Raw genomic sequence first — 21,447 nt, 5'->3', positions numbered from 1 at the left:
GGTGCCTGGCCCATGAATGCCACCTGGCACACTGCAAGGTGGAGGAGCTGGGGATGCTTGGCATCTGGGCTGAACGGAGGCACCAGAGGACAGGGAGGTCATTGTCCCATTTGGTAGATGGTGAGAGGAATGTGAGGCTATGTAAGATGGTAGAAGAACAACAGGATGCATACTGTAGAGGGCCTGCAATAGGGACCTTGGAATAGGAACCTTGGACTGGATTCTCTAGGAAGACTTGGCCGGCTTTGGGTGGGGCTCAGAGCAAGGACCTGACTGCTTCATTCACCACACAGAGTCCAGTGCATAGAAGGGCCCCCACAAATATTTGTTAACAGGACCCTTTTAATGAAGATGCTTGTGGACATGCCTTTGGTAAGACCCTTTCCCTGCTTTCAAGGCCCTGGCTTTATCCACAGGATAATGAATGGTAATAGTTGTTACTATATCACTGACCAGAAGATGGGAGATCACATTTTCCTCATTCTCAGGAGCAGGAGGTGGAGCTGGGTTGGACCTGGAAAAAGCAGAGCTTGGGTCCCAGAGCAGAGACCTAGGTGTTGAACCAGGAGGCATTAGGGAATGAGCTTCTCCAGAGAACAGGCAGCCTGAGGCCTCAGAGGTGGTCAGGACTGGGCAGGTCAGGGCCATGGACAGAGCAGAAGGAACATGACACATTGAGAGGGGGTGGTGTCTTACTCTCATTTTGCTTCTGATTAGCCAGCTGTGTGGCCTGGGGAAGTCACTTTATTTCACTGAATCTGTGTTCTCATCAGAGAATTAGGAAATTCACCTGAGTGAGTTTCCAGCTGTAATGTTCTGTGGTTACATCTGAGCATCATTCAGCAGGTATTTCTTGAGCATCTACCGAGCTCCAAGCATTCTACAGTTCCCAGTGTCAGTGAGAAAACTGACATCATTCCTGACTTCTTGGGGCTTACGATCTAGTCTGGGGATAGAAAATACACAGATGAATTAGCAAACACATAGAAAATTGCAAATTGCTGTTAGGAACAGAGTCGAAAGCTGGGTTGGGTGGGAGGGCTTCTTAAATAGGGTGGTCAAGGAAGCCTGCTATGAGGAGATGGTATTTAAGCTGGGACTTAAATGATTAAAAGGACAAACTATGGATAACCCAAGGCAAGTGTTCCAGATAAAGGAACAGCAAGTTCAAAGCCTGAGGTGGGAAAGAGCTTGGCACATTGAGGGGACTGGAAAGGCGAGCAGCGTGGCTAGAACAGAGTAAATAAGGCAGGGCAATAGGAACTCAGGCTAAAGAGGCCAGCAAGGGTCAGATAGCCCTGGCCTTCAGCTATTTGAAGGGTGTAAGCAGAGGGGGGACCTGCTCCCCAGCTAGAGTGTTGGGGGTGGATTGGAGGTGGGTAGGAGTGCCAGAAGGCAGTGCTGCCCTTAGTGAGGCCCTGAACAGGTCATGGGGTTCGAATACTGGCTTCACCACTTTCTGTTCTTAGGAAGGTTACTTAACCTCTTTGTGCCTTAGTTTCCTCATAGTGTAGTGGTTGAAAGCATGAACTCTGAAGACAGACGACTTGGGTTTAAATCCTAGCTTTATTGCTTCCTCACTGTTATGTTGGATACGTTTCTGAACCTCAGCAGAATCCTCTATAAAATGAGGACTCACCTATTGGGGCTGTTGTGAGGGTTACATGAGTAATATACACAAAAGTTACAGGAGGGGCTGAAATTTATTGAATGCTCAGTAAACTTAGCTGGTGCCATCGTCGTCATCATCATTGTTAATTACAAGGTATATGACCTTTGGCAAGTAAATTTCCTTTCCTGAGCCTCAATTTCTACATTTGAGGATGATAATATATTCCTCACTATACACACACACACACACGCACACACACACATCTATACATATGTGTATATATTTCTACCATACAGTAGGAGCTAAAGGGCAGCCATTATGGTTTCTTTGCAAGGTCTGGCCCTACAGAAGGGGTTTCACGCCCACTATACCGAGCATAACTGATGTGTGAGGTCCTTTGTGTGACCCAGAATGTCCTTACACATACTATCTTATTTGGACCTTCAACAGCTGTCTAGAACCCAAATGGTGGAGGAGGGTTGCTGTCCCAAATCCCACTTCACATCTTTCAAATTCAGAATCCTTCAGAGAGTGTTTCACAGATGGCTCAGGGAGGTGTAACTTGCCCAAAGTCACATAACAAGTAAACAATTGGCTCTTCCTTCTGAAGCCAGGATTTTACACGATCCCAGTGGCCTTCTTAGAGCACTCTCTTGGTTTATGGCCCCCTTTCTGCTTAAGCCCTAAAGAGCAGGACACTGGAGACTCTGGGGCTACTGACCTCCTCTTCCCTCACTACCTGAGTCTTAATAGCTGAGAATGCTGAGGAGTGAGCATTGGACTGGGAGTTCAGCAACAAGGGCTTGGCCCCGTCTCAGGGTAATATCTCCTTAAAAGGGGGTTATACTCTCTGCAAAACAACCAGGTATGCCTGTTGACTTCCACCTCCTTTCTAGATATAACCAAATAGGAATCCATGCCAGGGAGACAAAGGAGCATCATAAGCTGCAGAGAGGAGGCCAGTGGCCTCCAAAGTTTATGCAGGATGAAGAGAGAACTGAGGCTATGTGGGAACATGCATTTATGAGCCAAGACCTGCAGAAAAGGATAGAAAGGGGTGGTAGCTGCAAAGGGAAGCTCTAGAAAAGGAGGACTAGCTGTTTCATTTTTGTCACAATTCTAAGGAAGAGAAAACAGACTTAATTGGTACAAGGAAGTGTTGAGATTGGATATTAGGGAAAACGTAAAATGCCATCCCCTGGAGAGTGACTCTTAAATACAATTCTGGGAGAGAGCCAGCTGCCTGCAGGTAGGACAGGGACAAATGCCTTAAGGGCTGTTCTAATTTGAGGAGTGGGAGGATTGGATGTCATGGAGCAAAAGGAGCCCTGGACTCCTCCCTGTTATTTGCTGAATGACCCGGGATGGATTCACTTCCTGTTTGTGGCCTTGTTTTTCCCAGCTAGAATATAGGCTAGTAGAAGTAGATGATATCTGAGGTCAAATGTTCTGAGACTTTTTTTTCTCTAGGGCCTTCACCAGATCCTCCTCCCAAGCAGCCAACAAGACACACGGCCCTTGATCCTTGTGAGCCTGGGAGTTGAGTTGTTAACTGTGAGGAAAGAAAAATTTTGTGACCTGATTGACAGCGAGGTAACAGAAAAGTTGTCCAGCTTCAAGATCAAGTACCCCAGGTCAGTGCTGGACATGTGTGTACACCCCACTGGATCAAATGAACACAGTTTCGCCTGTTGTTTTAGTAAAAGAAAGAATAAAATGCTAATATCTAATGCTGACAAAGATGGGATGAAACTGGTAGTTGTTGCTAGACTCTAAATGGGCTCAATCCTTTGGACAATATAATTTTATTATGTTTCAAGGGCCATAAAACTGTTCTTACCTTTGAAAGCAATGGTCCCCTCCATAAATTTATCTTTGTATAGCTAAGTTATGGGGAAAATTGCATGCATTAGGATGTTCAGAGCAGTATAAGCATAATAGAGAGAAAACAACCACCACCACCCACACGTGTTATAAGGGGATAGTTTAGAAAATTGTGGTCCATTCACTTGATGGGATATAACTGTTTCATTAAAATTAAAAAGTTTAACAGCTCTAGTAGCAAGAGGGTGAAATGGGTAATGTGATGATAATGAAAAGGGCAGGGCACAAAATTGTGTTTATACCATGACTACGCCTTTGTAAAACACAAGCAAAAAATCTAGAAGGAGATAGGCAAAAATGATAATTGCTGTGGTATTGCCAAATTGGTAATTGTTATTCTCTCCGGAAGGTGGGACTAAAAGGGACTTTCTAGTTGCAGTTACACATTCCTCTCATTTTGTTTTTGCAGTGAGCATGTGTTGCTTTTAGAATGAGGGGAAAAGATATACTTGGTAAAAGTGGTGTCAGATAGTGCTGTTCTAAGTGGATTTTTTTCCTTTATTCTCCACATTTTCTGTAATGATGGTATATTACTTTCATAATTAAAAAAGATAAATATCTATCTTGAAAGATTCAGTAAAAGATTTTTTTTACTTTTACCTAGTTTTCAGATTTTCCTGAGTGAATACTTTTATAATGTAAAAAAACCACTTTATTTTTTTATGTAAAAATTAATCTATTGCCCACACCAGGTCACAAAACTGTTTTGATCTTACACTCTGTTACTAAAAAGTATTTGAGTGTATTTTCTCTAAGAATATATATGTAATATAAATAACATGTGCTAATTAAATTTTATGTATATATCCACATTCTGTTGTACTATATATCATGTACATTATAAACATAAAAATAGATCTTTAAGAGACATCTGGCCAAGATGGAGGCATAGGTAGACACACTGTGCATCCTTACACAACCAAAAGAAGGACAACAACAATTTAAAAACAAAAACAACCAGAACTGACAGAAAATCGAACTGTATGGAAGTCCTACAACCAAGGAGATGAAGAAGAAACTTTCATCCAGACTGGTAGTAGGGGCGCAGACAGGCAACCGGGTGGAGAGGACTCAAGGCAAGGTGGCGACAACTGGCGGACCCAGCCAGGTGGCGGATTGTGGAGCCGGGTGGGCAAAGCTGCAGCTGGCCAGCAAGGTAGCAGCTGGTGGACCAGGTGACAGACCCCGCAACCCAGGGCTCCAGCCTGGGGAAATAAAGCCTCAAACCACTGATTGAAAACACCTGTTGGGGTTGAGGCAGCAGTGGGAGAAACTCCCAGCCTCACAGGAGAGTTGGTTGGAGAGACCCACAGGGTCCCAGAACATACACGAACCCATCCACTCAGGAAGCAGCACCAGAAGGGCCCAATTTGATTTGTGGGTATCAGAGGGAGTGACTGAAAACTGGCAGAGAGTGGAGCAGGTGCCATTGCGCCCTATTGGACCTTCCCCCACATACAGCATCACAGTGCAGCAACCAGTGTTACCCTGCCCTGGTGAGTACCTAAGGCTCCACCCCTTTACGTAACAGGTGCGCCAAGGCAAAAAAAAAAAAAAATGAATCAAATGAAAGAACAGATTAAATCTCCAGAAAAAAGACAACCAAGCAACCAAGACATAGCCAACCTATCAGATGCACAGTCCAAAACACTGGTAATCAGGAAGCTCACAGAATTGGTTGAATTTGGTCACAAATTAGATAAAAAAATAAAGGCTATGCTAAGAGAAACAAAGGAAAATGTACAGGGAGCGAACAGTGAGGGGAAGGAAACCGGAACTCAAATCAACAGTGTGGACCAGAAGGAAGAAAGAAACATCCAACCAGAAAAGAATGAAGAAACAAGAATTCAAAAAATGAGGAGAGGCTTAGGAACCTCCAGGACATCTTTAAACATTCCAGCATCCGAATTATAGAGGTACCAGAAGGAGAAGAGGAAGAGCAAAAAATTGAAAACTTATTTGAACAAATAATGAAGGAGAACTTCCCTAATCTGGCAAAGGAAATAGACTTCCAGGAAGTCCAGGAAGCTCAGAGAATCCCAAAGAAGCTGGACCCAAGGAGGAACACACCAAGGCACATCATAATCACATTATCCAAGATTAAAGAGATGGAGAAAATCTTAGAATCAGCAAGAGAAAAGGACACAGTTACCTACAAAGGAGTGCCCATAAGACTGTCAGCTGATTTCTCAAAAGAAGGGGCTGGAAAGAAGTATTCCAAGTCATGAAAGGCAAGGACCTACATCTAAGATTGCTCTATCCAGCAAAGCTATCATTTAGAATGGAAGGGCAGATAAAGTGCTTCTCAGATAAGGTCAAGTTAAAAGAGTTCATCATCACCAAGCCCTTATTATACAAAATGGTAAAGGGATTTATCTAAGAAAAATAACATAAAAAATATGAACAGTAAAATGACAGCAAACTCACAGTTATTAACAACCACACCTAAAACAAAAACAAAAGCAAACTAAGCAAACAACTAGAACAGGAACAGAACCACAGAAAAGGAGATCACATAGAGGGTTATCAACAGGGGAGTGAAAGGGGAGAGAGGGGGAAAGGTACAGAGAATAAGTAGCGTAAATGATAGGTAGAAAATAGGCAGGGGGAGGGTAAGAATGGTATAGGAAATGTAGAAGCCAAAGAACTTATATGTATAACCCATGGACATGAACTGTGGGGGGGATTATGGGAGGGAGGGGGTGAGCAGGACAGAGGGGAGTGAAGTGGGGAAAATGGGACAACTGTAACAGCATAATCAATAAAATATATTTAAAAAAATAGATCTTTAAAAACAATAAGACAAAGATAAATAAAAATGAAGTCCTACTATTTTCTTCTTCTTTTTATCTTCACCTGAAGATATGTTTATATATTTGAGAGAGAGAGAGAAAGATCTATCAAACCTCCCGTATGCACCCCCACCAGGGGTCAAACCACAACCTTTTTGGTGTACGGGGCAATGCTCCAACCAACTGAGCCGCCCAGCCAGGGCTGAGTCCTACTATTTTCTTTATATACTCCTACTACTTTCATCTTATTCATCTCCCTGGGTGACATGCCCCCACACCCACTTTGGGACCCCCAGCCTTGACTTCTACAAGTCTTGCCACTGGTAACCCTGCCTCAATATTCTCCTCACTAGATCCTTTCTGCTCTTGCTAAAACTTAAATCTGGCCATGTTACACTACTGCTTAAAACTTTTCAGTGGTAGCCTGACACATGTAGCTTGGTTGGTTGTGTGTCATGGGCAAAGATACCCTTTGGATATCTTCAGGGCACATGCCTGGGTTGTGGGTTCCGTCCCCTGTCAGGGCACATAGGACAGCGATGTTTCTCACACACTGATGTTTCTCTTCCTCTCTTTCTCCTCCCCCCTCTTCTTTCTGTAAAATTAAATGAATAAATTCATTAAAAACAAACAAACAAACTTTCAGTGGTATCTCACTGCCTATAGGATATAGTACAGGCTCAATGCCACATAAATGGCTCTTCATAGTCTGACCCCTCAACTGCCCTGCAGCTCCTCCTGCCCCACCTCTAACCCACTTCAGCAACCCAGGCAGATGGCCTCATGGACCCTACACATAATTGCCTTTGCCATTGTAGGCCTTTCTGCCTAAAATGCCATCTCCCAACCCTGTCCCTCTTTTTCTAATAAATCCCTGCTCATCCTTTAAGAATCATCTCCTCCAGAAAACCTTTCCTGACTGACTCCCAGGTGGGGTTAGTATCCCTTTCTGTACACTCATCATGTTCCCTCCACAGCTCTACCGTGGACCATACGTGTTGTATTATAGCTGTTGAGAGCTGTGTAGTTTGTAGTTCTTTCCCCGCCACCTGGTTAATTGCTTCACAGAGGCAGGGATTGTGTTTTACCAGTCTTTCATCTCTAGCACTTGTACAGTACCTGGTAGGTGCTCAATAATTGTTGAATGAGTGGGGCATACTCATTGCAGAAAATTAGAAAATGCTGAACATTTAAAAAGGTGAGAACCAAAATCATTTGTATTGCTTCAGCAATCCCAATTAACATTCTGTGTATTTCTTTTTAGTATTTTTTAACCACACAGATATGCACCAAATCTATCGCTTATTATTCATACACACAAAGTTTTTTGACAGGGATCATATGGATTATACAATTTTGCATCCTCCTCCTTTTTCTTTTCTTGTGGTGATACTGTGATCAGACTTGGTTTTGCTTGCAAGTGTTGGAAGCCAGTGATTCCAGTGTTAGAGGTGGTGTGAAGGCAGGCAGATCTGTAGCTATGTCCCATAAGCCCCTGAAAGGATTTGATATGGGATCTGTGTGACCTTGGATAAATCATTTCCCTTCTCTAGGCTTCAGACTCCAATCTGCAAAACCCGAAAATTAGACTAGAACAGTGTTCTCTAAAGTATGGAACACACTCACAGAAGGTTTACAAGATAATTGATTGACATTGTTACTTTTAACAGCTATGTATTTATTCTAGTGTGAATTAGAAAAATAACATGGCTCACTCACCAAACCCATGATGTGACAAATTTTGTTGCTTAGAACAAAGCCAAAGTAAATATTTAATTGGAAGAAACTAAGTAGATTTAAGAAAAGTCATTAGTAAATTTAAAAACAGATACTAGATAGATATGGCCCAAATTGGGGGGGTTTTGTGAGAAAAACAAGTTGGGAAACAGTGGTGGTTCCTTGCAGTTCAAAAATGCCACAATTCTCTGTGTACTACCCATATAGAAAATGGCTATTTAGAGCCATCTGCCCAAGAAACCCTTTAAAGAGCCTTAGCTCCTTGCATAATGCCTGGAACATGATGGGTGTCAGTTAACGTCTGTTGAATTGAAATTCAGAAAAGGTTTCCATAGGTTTGAGGGTGGCAGATGTTGGGGCTGCCCAGTCAGCACTTCGCTGCAATCATCTATAATGCTGACAGACTGAGTTCTGACTTATTCATTAATTGTTGAACTCCTGGTTTTCTAAACTGCTAAAGCAGGCAGAAATCATATCCATTATCTAGCTCAAATCCTCATGTTTTAACTGAGGTCTGTGAGGCCCAGGAAAGGTTCTGTGACATCCTTTATGTCACATAGTCACTGGCCAGGACACCTGTCCTGTGAATGCTTCGGGCTAGATAACCTAAATCTCTCTCCCTACAGACACAGGGAGTGTCATGTAGAAAATAATCACAAGAAAGAAGGGAAATCTCCAATGGCAAAATGAAGAGGAACCTAAAAACAAAAGCACAGAGGGGAATCTAGTGTTGGGATTGCCCAGCAAGGATGGGAGTTAAAGGGATCCTGGGTTGAAGTTGTACATCCTGCAAGGGTAGATGATACTTTCAGTTCATGTGAGTCAGGGATTGGAACTAAAACACCTGCATGAAGCTGAGGCCTCTAGAAGAGCTACCTCATTTAGTGAAAAACTAGACTAGAACTCGGTATGACCATCAGCATCTGGAGGTAACATGGAATTTTGTTTGTCTTAACTTGGAAAAAGAAAATCCCCTAAGAATTTGTAATCATCTGTTTGCCCCGCTCAGGGTTTGGTGAGTCCCTTAGCCCCTTTGGCCACAGTTACCATGCTTGTGAATTGAGGTGGTTATGAGGATTAAATTAATTAACAAATGTAAAGTGTCTGGCACATGGTAAGTGCTAAGGCAGAGTTAGTGTTGTTATTTATTATGTAAGAAATTGGAAGTTAATGGAAAATTTTAAATGAAGACTTCCCAGTGGTATGCGAGTGAATGTTTAAACACAAACTCTCTGGGAGTTGGGAGATAAACCTGACTTGAAGTGTTTGCCAATTTCTGTGGTGTACACACTTCCACCATGCCCAGTTTCGAGCTATTAACCTGGTATCACTGAACATGGAGTTGAGAAGAGATGCACACAGTTGGCTCCCGTGAGCTGGTGGGAGCTGACTTTGATGCACTCCTGAGATCAATGGGACTAGTTTGTGGCCTACTTCAATTTCTGGGATTTTTATTAAGTTGATCTCTCTGAATCAAAGTGGACGCTGTTCTGGTCAAATAATGTAGCCAGAAGAATGTTCTAACCTGTTTGTGATTTATTAGGCTTGCCTCCTTAGGTGAGAGTACAGGTGAGTTGATGGAAATTGAACATGCCCTTCCCTTGCTGTGGTCTCAGAAGGAAATAAACCAATGAGTGCTGAGCCTACACCACCCTCCCCTGCTTTCCCCAACCTTACCTGCTGTGAGGGCAAGGGGCAGAGCGGAACAGGGACACCAAGGCCAGTCCAAGGCAGCTATCATTCTGCTTTCTGTCTTTATAGAAATGTCTGTTACTAGATATAAGTGGCATCCTACAAGATGTGGTCTTTTATAACTTGCTTCTTTGCATATTTTCAAGGTTCATTCATATTGCAGCATGTATCAATACTTTATTCCTTGTTATTGTCAAATAATATCCATTGCTTGTATGTTCCATACTTTATTTATACATTCATCAGATGGTGGATATTTGGGTTGTTTCTACTTTTTGGCTATTATGAACAATGCTGCTATAAACATTCTTGTACAGAATTTTTAAAAATCTATTTTATTGATTATGCTATTACAGTTGTCCCAATTTTTCCCCTTTGTCCCTCTCTACCTGGTATCCCCATTCCTTCCAGCAATCCCTTCCCTTAGTTCTTGTCCATGGGTCATGCATACAAGTTCTTTGGCTACTCCATTACCTATACTGTTCTTAACATACCCCTATTTTGTACCTACCAATTTGTGCTTCTTAATCCCTGCAACTTTCCCTCCATTCGCCCCTTTCTCACTCCCAACTGATATCCCACCAAATAATCTCCATATCTATGATTCTGTTCCTGTTCTGCTTGTTTGCTTAGTTTGTTATTTGGATTCAATTATAGATAGTTGTGAATTTATTGCCATTTTAATGTTCGTTGTTTTGATCTTCTTTTTCTTATATAATTCCTTTTAGCATTTCATATAATAATAGCTTGGTGATAATGAACTCCTTTAGCTTTACCTAGTCTGGGAAGCACTTTATCTATCCTTCAATTCTAAATGATATCTTTCCTGGACAGAGTAATCTAGGTTGTAGGTCCTTGCTTTTCATCACTTTGAATACTTCTTGCCAGTCCCTTCCAGCCTGCAAAATTTCTTTTGAGAAATCAGCTGATAGTCTTATGGGAACTCCTTTGTGGGTAACTCTCTGCTTTTCTCTTTCTGCTTTTAAGATCCTCTATCTTTAACCATCAGCATTTTAATTATGATGTGTCTTGGTGTGGTCCTCTTTGGGTACAACTTGTTTGGGACTCTCTGTGCTTCCTGGACTTGTATGTCTATTTCCTTCATCAGATTAGGGAAGTTTTCTTTCATTATTTTTTCAAATAAGTTTTTTAATTTCTTACTCTTCTTATTCTCTTTCTAGCATCCATATGATTCAGATGTTGGTATGTTTAAAGATGTCCCATAAGCCCTGGCTGGGTGGCTCAGCTGTTTGAGTCACTGTCCTGTACACCTAAAGATGTCCCAGCAGTTTCTAAGCCTATCCTTGTTTTGTGAATTCTTTTTTCTTCCTGCTGTTCTGATTGAGTACTTTTTCCTTCCTTGTGTTCCAAATCATTGATCTGAGTCTTAGCTTCATCCTCTCCACTGTTGGTTCCCTATGGATTTTTCTTTATTTTGCTTAATGCAACTTTCATTTCTGCCTGAGTCTTTTTTATGGTATTGAAATACCCATTGAGTTCCTGGAGCGTTCTAATAACCAGTGTTTTGAACTCTGCATCTGATAGGTTGCCTATCTCCATCTTACTTAGTTCTTTTTCTGGAGTGTTGTTCTGGTCTTTCATTTGGGCCCTATTTCCTTGTCTCCTCATTTTGGCAGCCTCCCTGTGTTTGTTTCTATGTATTATGTAAAGCTGCTTTGACTTCCTGTCTTAGTAGCATAGCTTATTGTAGAAAGGTGCACTTGTCAAGCTACATGGGGTGGAGCCTTAGGTAATTGCTAGGTCAGGGCAACCTGTGTCACTGCTCTGTTGCTCTGTATGGGGGAGAGTTTGAAGAGGGAACAATGCCACTGCTTGGCCTCTGGAGTTTTCCCTGGGAGGAAGCTGTCTCCCAGAACTCACACTTCACTTTCTCCCCATATGCCATTGGTGCCCTTCCAGCTGTTGCCCTGGTGCTGAATCCCAGAGCTGGTGGGTCTGTGTGAGTCCTAAGTCTGTTGGGGGCCCTTTAAGAGCAGTCTTTTGAGAATCCTGCAGTTTCTTCTGCCATCTCAACTCCCACTGGTTTTCATAGTCAGAAGTTATGGGGATTTATCTTCCTGGCACTGGACCTCTGGGCTGGGTGGTCTGGACTGGAGATGGGATCCCGCTCCTGAGGTTTCCCTCCCATTTTTTATCCACCACACGTGGATGTGGGACTCCCCATTCCAATCTCTGCACCTCTCTGCCCCTCCTACCCAACTGGTTGAATGTGGCTTCTTTAGATCAGTTGTTTTTGGTTGTCAGACTACCACACAGCTTGATTTTCTGACAATTCTGGGTGATATCTGTTTTGTTGTCTAGTTGTATTTTTTGCTATAGTTGTGAGCAGTGTGATGCATGTTTACCTATGCCTCTGTCTTGACTGAAAGTGAACCTCCTGTGCAAATTTTTCTGCAGACATTTGTTTCCATTTCTCTTAGGTATATACCTAGGAGTAGACTTGCTGAGTCATAAGTTAACTCTATTTAACCTTTTGAGGAACTGCCAAACTGTTTTCCAAAGTGGCTGCACCAGTTTTCATTCCCATTATTAATGTATGGGAACCCCTGTTCCAGTATTTTCACATCCGCATCAACACTTATTATCTGTCCTTTTAATTATAGCTGTTCTAACAGGTGTAAGTGGTATCTCACTGTGGCTTTGATTTACATTTCCCTGATGGCTACTAGTCACATATGTAATTTAAAAATTTCAGTAGCCACATTAAAGAAGTAAAATGGGTGAAATTAATTGTAATAATGTATTTTATTGAATTCAGTATATCTAAAATGTTATCATTTCAACATGTAGTCAACATAAAAATTATTAATAAGGTACTCTACATTCTTTTTTTGTCCTAAGTCTTTGAAATCGGGGGTATGTGTTATACTCACAGCACATCTCTAATTCAGAATGGCCACACTTCAGGTACTCAGAAGCCACATGTGTCTCATAAGCACTGTGTGGGACAGCACAGGTCTAGGGGAAGAAAGTGTGGAAAGGTAAAGGAGGCAGAAAGAAGAGTCTGGAAAAAGGCACCGAGGTGGAAAGCAGCACATTGTGTTTAGGGATTGCAAAGAGTGGTGGGAGGCGAGGCTGGAGGGGCAGAGGGACAGGAGGAGCGGGCGTGAGAACCTCAGCATCTGTGCTTTACCTTCAGTGATGACGATGTGTGCCAGAAGTTCCTCATGGAGAACAGCTGGAATGTCTTTCGGAAGGACCTGGTGAGGCTGCTGGTGGGGCCTCGCCAACATCTACCACTCACCCAAATCCAGCGCAAGAAGAAAGAAATCTACAACCCCAAGTCTCTGACGCTGGATTTGTACAGCTTCAACAAGAAGACTAAACGTCGTTATCCCATTTTTATGGCACACCAGAAATGCCTCCCCCCTCTGAGGATTGTCCAAGCTATCACACCACCCCGGTACAAAATCCAAGAACTCCTGCCTCAGTACAAGAATGCCGGGGTCCTGGTTTAAACCCAATAAAGGACGTAGGTTTGTCCACCGTGTTTCCTGAATGACCACCATGGGAGTTGTGGGGCTTGGAGTGGAGGGTGGATGGGGGCTGAGCTGTGGGTCTGGAGAGGTGTCCGAGGGCAGCAGCTGGGGCACTGTCTCCCTTGACACTTATGGAGTTGAGTGAGTAGATGGTCAGGAGGCCGGGTCTTAGGGTGGGAGGATCTTATCTACCAAGGTGGATGGGAGACACAGAGGGACTCAGATCAAAGTGAGCAAGACAGATTGTGAACTTAAATGCCTTCCAAGGCCAGACAAGTGATCTAAAGGGGCAAAGCAGAAGGACTAGGGAGGCAACGGGGTGGTTGGGACTGGTGTGCACATTCCTATCTCGATGGAGCAGCTGCTGCTTGGACTCAGTCAATCGATGCCATGCCAGGAAGTAAGTGCAAGTAAGTTGGGCCTGTTGTTGCTGCTGGTCTATTTTTCAAGAGAACTAGGAAACCCAGTATTTAAGAAGATTCCTACTGGTTTTTAAATGTGAGCAACTAATTCAAATTGTTTTTGAAATACCATGTTAGACAAACAAAACACATATGTGGGCTGTGTTGGGCCTGCAAACTGCTATTCTGTCAATTCTCACCAAGTACCTCTTTCAGACTGCCAGGGACTGGAGAGGGGCAGGACTGTGGAGGGAATTGTAAGAAGCCAGAGAGAGAGAGAGGTGGGAAGCGTGACAGGAGCGGCATCCTGGGTCAAGAATGAGAAGCAAGCAGCATGAGAGAGAGGAGGCAGCGACAAGGAGGTGGCTGGTTGGACTTAAAGAGGGCTCCTCAGTTCCTCTGGGGAGGGGTCCTAAATCTGAAGCCACCTCTCACTGACCTGAGCTGGCTCTCCTGTGGGTAGCCCGGGTCTAGAACTTAGAGTTCCTGCCTTTTTTTAGCCTCAGGAACACACACGCAGTGCTCGATCACCTCTCTGCTTTAGGAAACCCCATAATTTAGTTTGGACAGTGCCAAGGGGTCTGGTGGAGGCTGTGACAGCACAAGAGCATTGACTGGCCACCAGGAGTGAGATGAACTCTCTCCCACCCTACACACGCAAACACTCGCCTTCACCACCCCTGTCAAGGAGTGGGGTCTGAGGGACTTAGTGCCGAGCTGGACATTGGGAGCTCTGGAGATGCTGGCTCTGTTTCCATCTCACTGGACCCCCTTGAGCACCTTGAGTCCTTTACCTGCATCCCAGGTTCTCCAGGGGCAAAGTGAGCAAGTTGAGCAAGATCAATGGTTTTCATGAGTAAGGGGTGAGTATAGTTTGAAAAGCATATTCAACATTCTTTTGTATGTCGAATAAAAAGGAAAAAAACTATGATGCACAGCAAAGGAGGAGAAATGTGACATTTTTCTATCAGAAGGGATATGGGTGTAAAAGGGTAGAGGAGCAGTATGGATTAATCCTCTCGACTTCCCTGATAGCTCCAGAAGGTCAGTCAAGGAGTCTGAGACATCTGTGGTAGTCCTGGAAGGGCTGTCTGTGACCTACAAGGATGGGGTGGCACTGCTATGGAACCAGGTGAGTGGGAGTGTCTGACTTTATTTGGGATCTCTTTACATGTAGGGGTGTGGCTGTAAACTGATGGTGTGTACATCTTGTTCACTCATTTGAAATTTATTTATTAAGCACTCGCTCCGTATCAGATTCAAGGGAAGAGAAGAGGCAGCCTCTGTTCCCTCTTATTCTCTAGTCCAGGGGCCAGCAACCCCTTTCTATAAAGAGTCAAATAATAAATAGTTTAGGTTTTGCCAGCCATACAGTCTCTGTTGTAACTACTCAACTTTGTATGGTGAGAGCAGCTTTCGTGTTCTAATGAAACTTTACTTACAAGAACAGGTGGCAGGCCAGATTTGGCCTGTTGGCCATAATTTGTTTACCCCTACTCTAGGCAATAGGAAGCCCTTACAGGTTCTGATCAGATATGATGGGGAGAGAAGCTTATTACTGAGCACTTATTCTATGACAGCCATCTGGCTAAGCATCTGACTGTGGAATCTGATGGCCTTTGGGCTAAGATCCCAGTTTCACCACTTAACGGCTGTTGAGGATTAAAAGAGTTGGTACATGTACTGCAAAGTAGAGGACTGTATTCACCAAGACCCCTGGATCCCACCTTTTGGAAAGTGAGAGAAAATATTTCCAGAACAGGAGGCAGATCCTGTTTCCTAGGAGAGTGGTGCATGACAGAACACACTAACTAGCAGGGCAACCTGAGGGAGAAGGCTCTGTGTGTGTGGAGACAGGCGTGGGGCTGGCCTCCGGGAAGTCTTGAGGGCAGCAGAGAAAGAGCAAAGCTTTTGCTGAAGCCACTAGGTAACAGAATAACCCGAGAGTGAGAAATGTCTGAAGAGAACTTCAAAGAGCTTTTCTGTGCATTGAGGATGTGTTTCTCGTTTGGCATTTTCTTGAGAAGCCAAATACACATTTGAATAGCTCTTAATTAGGTTTAGGCAGTACTGCTGTTTGACTTCAGTAACCAAATGGACAGTGGGCAGCAAGAGGCCCCAGTTATATTTGGGTTACACACGTGCAGTCCCTGGTACAGAGTAAGTACTCAATACACACTAGCTATTATTATCACCTTTTTGACTGAGACCAATTTGGCCACCTGGAGACACTCTTCCCCCTTCAGTGGCTTTGTAAGGCTAAGCCTTTGTTGTCAGTGATAAAGGTCCTCCCCTAGAGATTTGGGGAGAGGTGGTCCTGGCTGGCATCTTGCCCAACCCCCACACTCTTCACTAAGTGAAATGATTACTATCAACATGAAGGGGAAGCCCTGGGGGGAGAGAGCATAGGCAGGTCACCAAAGCATCAGCATACATTGTGGGTGAGCGAGCTGTTGCAGGAAGGATGGGTGGGACCTTGTGGGGAGGGCTTGTGATTGCTTGTGAGAGTGCGAGAGCCTCCTAGCTTCCAAGCTGTGAGTTTCAGGATGAGCAGTGGTTCTCAAGTCTCTCTCTCCCTCCGCCTCTCCCACGTACACAGCAATATGGAGCAGGAATCAGAATCAGGCAGGGGAGGACAAATCAGGATTTATTTGCTCATTCAGAGAAGCAAATATGATACCCCTCAGCACAAGTGTTAGCAACAAACTATGTCTTGAGTGCTATGTCTTGAGAGGTCCTCACTGCCCACCTGGGTACAGACCCAGGGGTCAGGAAGCCCACAGTGATCTGTCATGAGGGAGAAGGACCCAGGCTCAGGTATTGGGTGCCCAGCATGTGCCAGGCATTATGTCAGGCACTCAACAGAGGCTATCACTTACCCTGAAAATATGTCCTGGCAACTCTCTGGGTGGCATTGTCCCCATTTAACAGATGAAGAGCCTGAGGCCCACAGAGGCAAAAGCCTGTCTAAGCTCACTGGACAGTCAGGTGGTGGTTCCAGGAAATCTCTGTGCTTTCTCTGCACTCCGGTGCCCTCCTAGGCAGTCGGCATTACAGTGTATGTACTGTTACACCACGTTATTCATCTAGCCCACATGTGCCACCTGTTTTCAAAAAAGCAATTCTGTACACATAACCCGGGAACTGTGCTGGAGAGAATATAATCACCCTCTGCAATGATTTTCCATATGTAAATAAGCACAGTCATACTTGGAGAGGCACACCCGGGCCGCTGGAGCCAAAAATATAGCCCCCAGCACTAACAGCTTCTACTGTTTGAGGAAAATGAAAAAACCCATTTGAAAAATAAACATGGGAGACATTGCCAGTATTTGTTATAGGAAGTGTTTAAGATTTCATCTTGGGACTGGAAGCAAAAGCATTCTTTAAATCTTTTATTCCTTTTATAAACACATGGAAAAATCTTACCTTCCAGTAACAGGAAGTCTAAGGGATGAGATGGGTCCCTTTGCAACCCCTGGAGTACCACCAGAGGCCATTTTGCTGTGGTGCTTTTCTGCTCTTTAGGGATTTAGGGGTTTAACCACAAGGGTGCTGAGTAATAATCACTGGTTCAGAGCTAACAATGAGGTCGAGCAGTTTCTAGGTGCAGAAAGCTAAAATGAGGGTTTTTCGTGGCTGCTGAAGGCTCTGGGCTTTAGCCCTGGGGGAGAGCTGGGGACAGGGGAAAGGTGGTATGTCGGATATGTGCTGAGTGACTTTCAGCCAGGCTCCTTCCCTTTCTGGAGCTTCACTGCTCTCATTTGTGAATCTGAGGAGTCCAGGAAGTGTTCTTCAAGTCTCCCACCAAACCCACGGCTGTGCAGGGCCCCTGACCCTCTCTCTCTCTTCTTTTGCACCAACCTATTCTTCTACTTTCAAAGCCTCCCCACCCTCAACAGAAAATCAGAATCAAGAAGAAAATGGATTACTGAGACCCTTGGTGAGTGTGCAGATGAACTGTGGTTGAGATCATGGTATTGTATTAATGGCGAATGTCCTGATGTTGGTAACTGTACGGAGTCAATGTAGGAGGATCTCCTTGTTTTTAAGAAGTACACACTTAAATACTTGGCCATTAAGGGAGAGGATTTCTTCAACTTACTTTCGAATGATTTAGAAACATGTTTGTATATTTAGAATGGCAAAGCAAATACAGCAAAGTGATAACAATTGGAGAATCTGGGTGAAGAGTATTTAGGAGTTCTTTAAACCATTTTTGCAATTAAAAATTATTTAAAATCATATAGTACATGTAAAATTTACCCTCTCCACTATTTTTAAGTGTATAGTTAGTTCAGTGACATTAAGTGCATTCACACTGTTGTGCAACCTTCACCACCATCCTTCTCCAGAAACTTTTCATCTCGCAGAACTGACTCTCTGTACCTATTAAATAATAACTCCCCCTTCCTCCTCCTTTTCCCCGCCCCTGGCCACCACCATTCTACTTTCTGTCACTATGAATTTGATTGCTTTAGATACCTTATATAAGTGGAATTACAATGCTTGTCTTTACAAATAAGACATTTGCAAATGTCTTATTTCACTTAGTATAATGCTCTCAAGGATTATCCATGTGGTAGCAGAAGTTCCTTCCTTTTTAAGGCTAAATGATACTCCATTATACATATACACCATATTTTGTTTATCCATTCATCTGTCTGTGGACACTTGGGTTGCTTCCACTTTTTGGCTATTGTGAATATCGTTGCTATGAACAAGTGTGTGCAAGTATCTTCAAGACCCTGCTCTTAATTCTTTTGGTATATACTCAGAAATAGAATTGCTATATCATGTGATAATTTCATTTTTAATATTTTGAGGGACTGCTATACTATTTTCTATAGTGGTTTATACCATTCTTGCAATTTTAGTGTGACATTATTTCAAAATAAAAAGTATAGCTGAAAAAAGAAAATACAGGGGGAGCTAATACAGATATGAATAAATATTAGCTCTAATTAACTTTGTAATTAGGTGATAATAGATTTTAAAATTCAATGATAAGCTCCCTGATATCCAAGGGTGAAGGGAAACATGTTCTTTCACTAGCAATTATATAGTTAAGACCAAGAAGAAAAGGGAAGAAGTCAACATGGATTTTTGTATAAGCATTAGCCATGATGATTAGAAAATCTGGCTTTGAGCTTCCTGATGGTCAAAGCAAAAAGAGAAACATGGTATTTTATTATTTGAAAGGAAGAATCTGCTTAGTCCCTTAGGAGAGTAACAAAGTTTTTCTTACCCTAAGAGGTTGGGGAAGTTTATCCTCACTCCTTTTTTCAGATGTGCCTTCTACTCAGTTTACTGTATGTTCCCTTTTTAGGGGGTACCTTAAATTAGGGGTCTGCCTATTCTACTTGATTCTGTACTTCTCAGCCTCAGGTCCATTCTGATACCACAAAGTTGGTATGTAGAGTGGTTGGCGGCAGATGAGGGCTGTTCCCTCCTCATCCCTTATTGAAGGCTTATCATAGGGAAGAAGGCAGTGGACTCTCGGCCTTTAAGCACTAACAACACTGATCATCTATCATTTTGATGGATAGAAACTGACACCATATCTTTTCCGGAGAGCAGGTTTTTATCTTGAAGGATAACTATCAGGAAGTCCTTCTTCCTGTCATAACTTAAAACTCACACTACCTTTAAAGACTTTCTCTTGTTTTGTGAAAGGTGGAGATGGAGAGGAATTGCTCATCGCTCCTCTGGAAGTCTCTTCCTAATTAAACCAGCCCTTTTCCTGTCCATCTGTCTGATTTTACTGACATCACAGAGCAGGATTATGAGCAGGAGCTATGGATTTAGGTCACTTTGCTCCAGATCAGCTGCATGACATTAGGTAAGTGACTGCTCTTTGCCTCAATTTCCCCTGGTAATAATAAAAGCATCTACTTCATTAAGTCATGAAAATTAAGTAGTCCACATAAAACACCATATTCAGAATTTGACTTTCAGAAAGCAGATGCCTGAGGTGGGAGGAAAAGGGGCAGACGGGGACAAAATGGTACAGGTACTAGGTGCATGAGCCCTGCAGACCAACAGGGCCGCCAGGCCAGCCCTGCCCACAGTGAAATTGAGAAGTCCTCCTATGGGCATTTCTTAGTTTAACAGATCACAGCAGCTGGGGGATTTGTACGTGTAAAGAGCTCTTACCAATGAATCATTCTGCATTCACACATTATTCTGGGATCATACAATAACTACCGGCTCATGGGGCCCTCTGCCTCTTTGAGAGAAGATCCCTGGAGCTTCTCTGTTGGCTGCCTACTTCCTCCTCCTTATGCCAGTGCTTGTCCTCTGACCCTCAGTCTCTAGGCTCCTGGGCATCTCCATTAGATAGGGAGGCGTATGGGAGCTGACAGAACTGGACTAAAACCCAGATGAATTTAATCAGCGTATCTCCAATCAGCAGATATGCTGTGGGGAGAGGGAGTTTGGTCAGGGTTTGGAGATACAGCACCAAACCAAACAAAGCCTTTGGCACCAAGTTTGTATTCTGGATCGATAGTCAAAACAAAAAAGACACAAGAAAAATTAGGGTAAGTGGGGGATGCAGATGGGTTAGAGGTTACTACTTTGTAAAAGGTAGTTGGAGAAGGCTACTGCAAGATGATGATATTGGTGAGTACAGGAAGTGAAGAAATGGGCAATGCAGGTATATGGGGGAAGAACCTCCCAGGCAGAGATAGGGTGCACAGCCTGGTTAAATAGCGGCCATAAGGTTGATGTAGCTAGAATGGAGTCAAAGGAGAGAGAAATGAGACAAGGGCAGAGGGGGCCTGGGGCCAGCTCATGATCATGTGAAGGGAGCATTTGGAAGGTTTTTAGCAGAGGAGTAATATGATCTGTACAGACTTGGGGTTGAAGCACAAGATTGGAAGGGGGAGGCGGGGTGAGGGTAGTGACATAATCCAAGTAGGAGATCGTGGTGGCTTGGATCAGGGTGGCTGTGGTGGAGGTATGGTGATGGGGCTGATCCTGGACATAGTTTGATGATAGAACTGATGAGAATTTGCTGATGGACTAAATGTGAGAAATGGGAGAGAGGAGTCAAGGGTGACTCTAAAATTTTTAGTTTGAGCAAGCGAAAGGTGGAGTAGCTATTTCCTGAGTCATAGAAGGCTGTAGGAGAAGTACATTTAGGGGTGTGGGTTATTTTTTTTTAAGATTTTACTTATTTATTTTTAGAAAGAGGGGAAGGGAGGGAGGAGGAAGATAAACATCAATGTGTGGCTGCCTCTTGTGTGCCCCCTTACTAGGGACCTGGCCTGCAACCCAGGAATGTGCCCTGATTGGGAATTGAACCGGTGACCCTTTGGTTTGCAGGCCATCACTCAATCCACTGAGCCATACTAGCCAGGGCAGTTTTCTATTTCATTTAACATGTTATACTCTGTTATTATTATTCTGTATTTTGATGCAAAAATTGTCATATTTGGCAAGTGGAAGCCACTTCAAGCTGGCTTCTGTTGTCCTTTTCACATGTTCCTATCATTTTCTGAGCACTTCCCTTGTGCTCTGCCACATGCTATTCCAGGATCATCTTGCACTTTCCCTGCTGCAGCCCTGGAATTAGCCATTTCTCCAAGGACCATGGTTCCTTTTAGTAGAGAATGGTATTTAGAAGCTTTTGGCACTGGCTCTGCTGCTCATGAAATTTGTGGCTTTGAAAGGCCCGGCATCTGGAGGGGCAAACCTCACCAGCCAGCCAGAACAAACCCCTCATTTACAGGTGGGACTGAGGCCCGGACGGGATCATTTGGCCCTTCCCCAGGGAGCTGCAGAGCTTAGATGAGAGCTGAGGCCTCTGACTACCTACCTATCCA

The 21,447-nt window shown here is 43.6% G+C and overlaps 1 protein-coding gene across 2 annotated transcripts in view; it reads left to right on the top strand.

Moving 5' to 3' along the window:
• CNBD2 (cyclic nucleotide binding domain containing 2) overlaps positions 1-19,446 on the top strand; it is a 74,643-nt gene extending 55,197 nt beyond the window's left edge. The window contains exons 12-14 of one of the 2 annotated variants that reach the window (XM_053927292.2): positions 3,083-3,246; positions 14,654-14,750; positions 19,295-19,446. In XM_053927292.2, coding sequence (XP_053783267.1) covers positions 3,083-3,246; positions 14,654-14,750; positions 19,295-19,348 — 315 coding nt within the window. In that variant the 3' untranslated portion in view covers positions 19,349-19,446. Of the gene's footprint in view, positions 1-3,082; positions 3,247-12,877; positions 13,197-14,653; positions 14,751-19,294 lie in introns of those variants that run through there. The other variant, XM_053927291.2, reaches the window with a different exon arrangement.
• The last annotated feature ends 2,001 nt before the right edge of the window (positions 19,447-21,447 follow it).

The sequence above is a fragment of the Desmodus rotundus genome, chromosome 6 (assembly GCF_022682495.2).
Source record: "Desmodus rotundus isolate HL8 chromosome 6, HLdesRot8A.1, whole genome shotgun sequence".
NCBI lineage: Eukaryota > Metazoa > Chordata > Mammalia > Chiroptera > Phyllostomidae > Desmodus > Desmodus rotundus.
The sequence above is the reverse complement of the archived record's forward strand: the minus strand, read 5'-3'. Positions and strand labels throughout refer to the sequence as shown.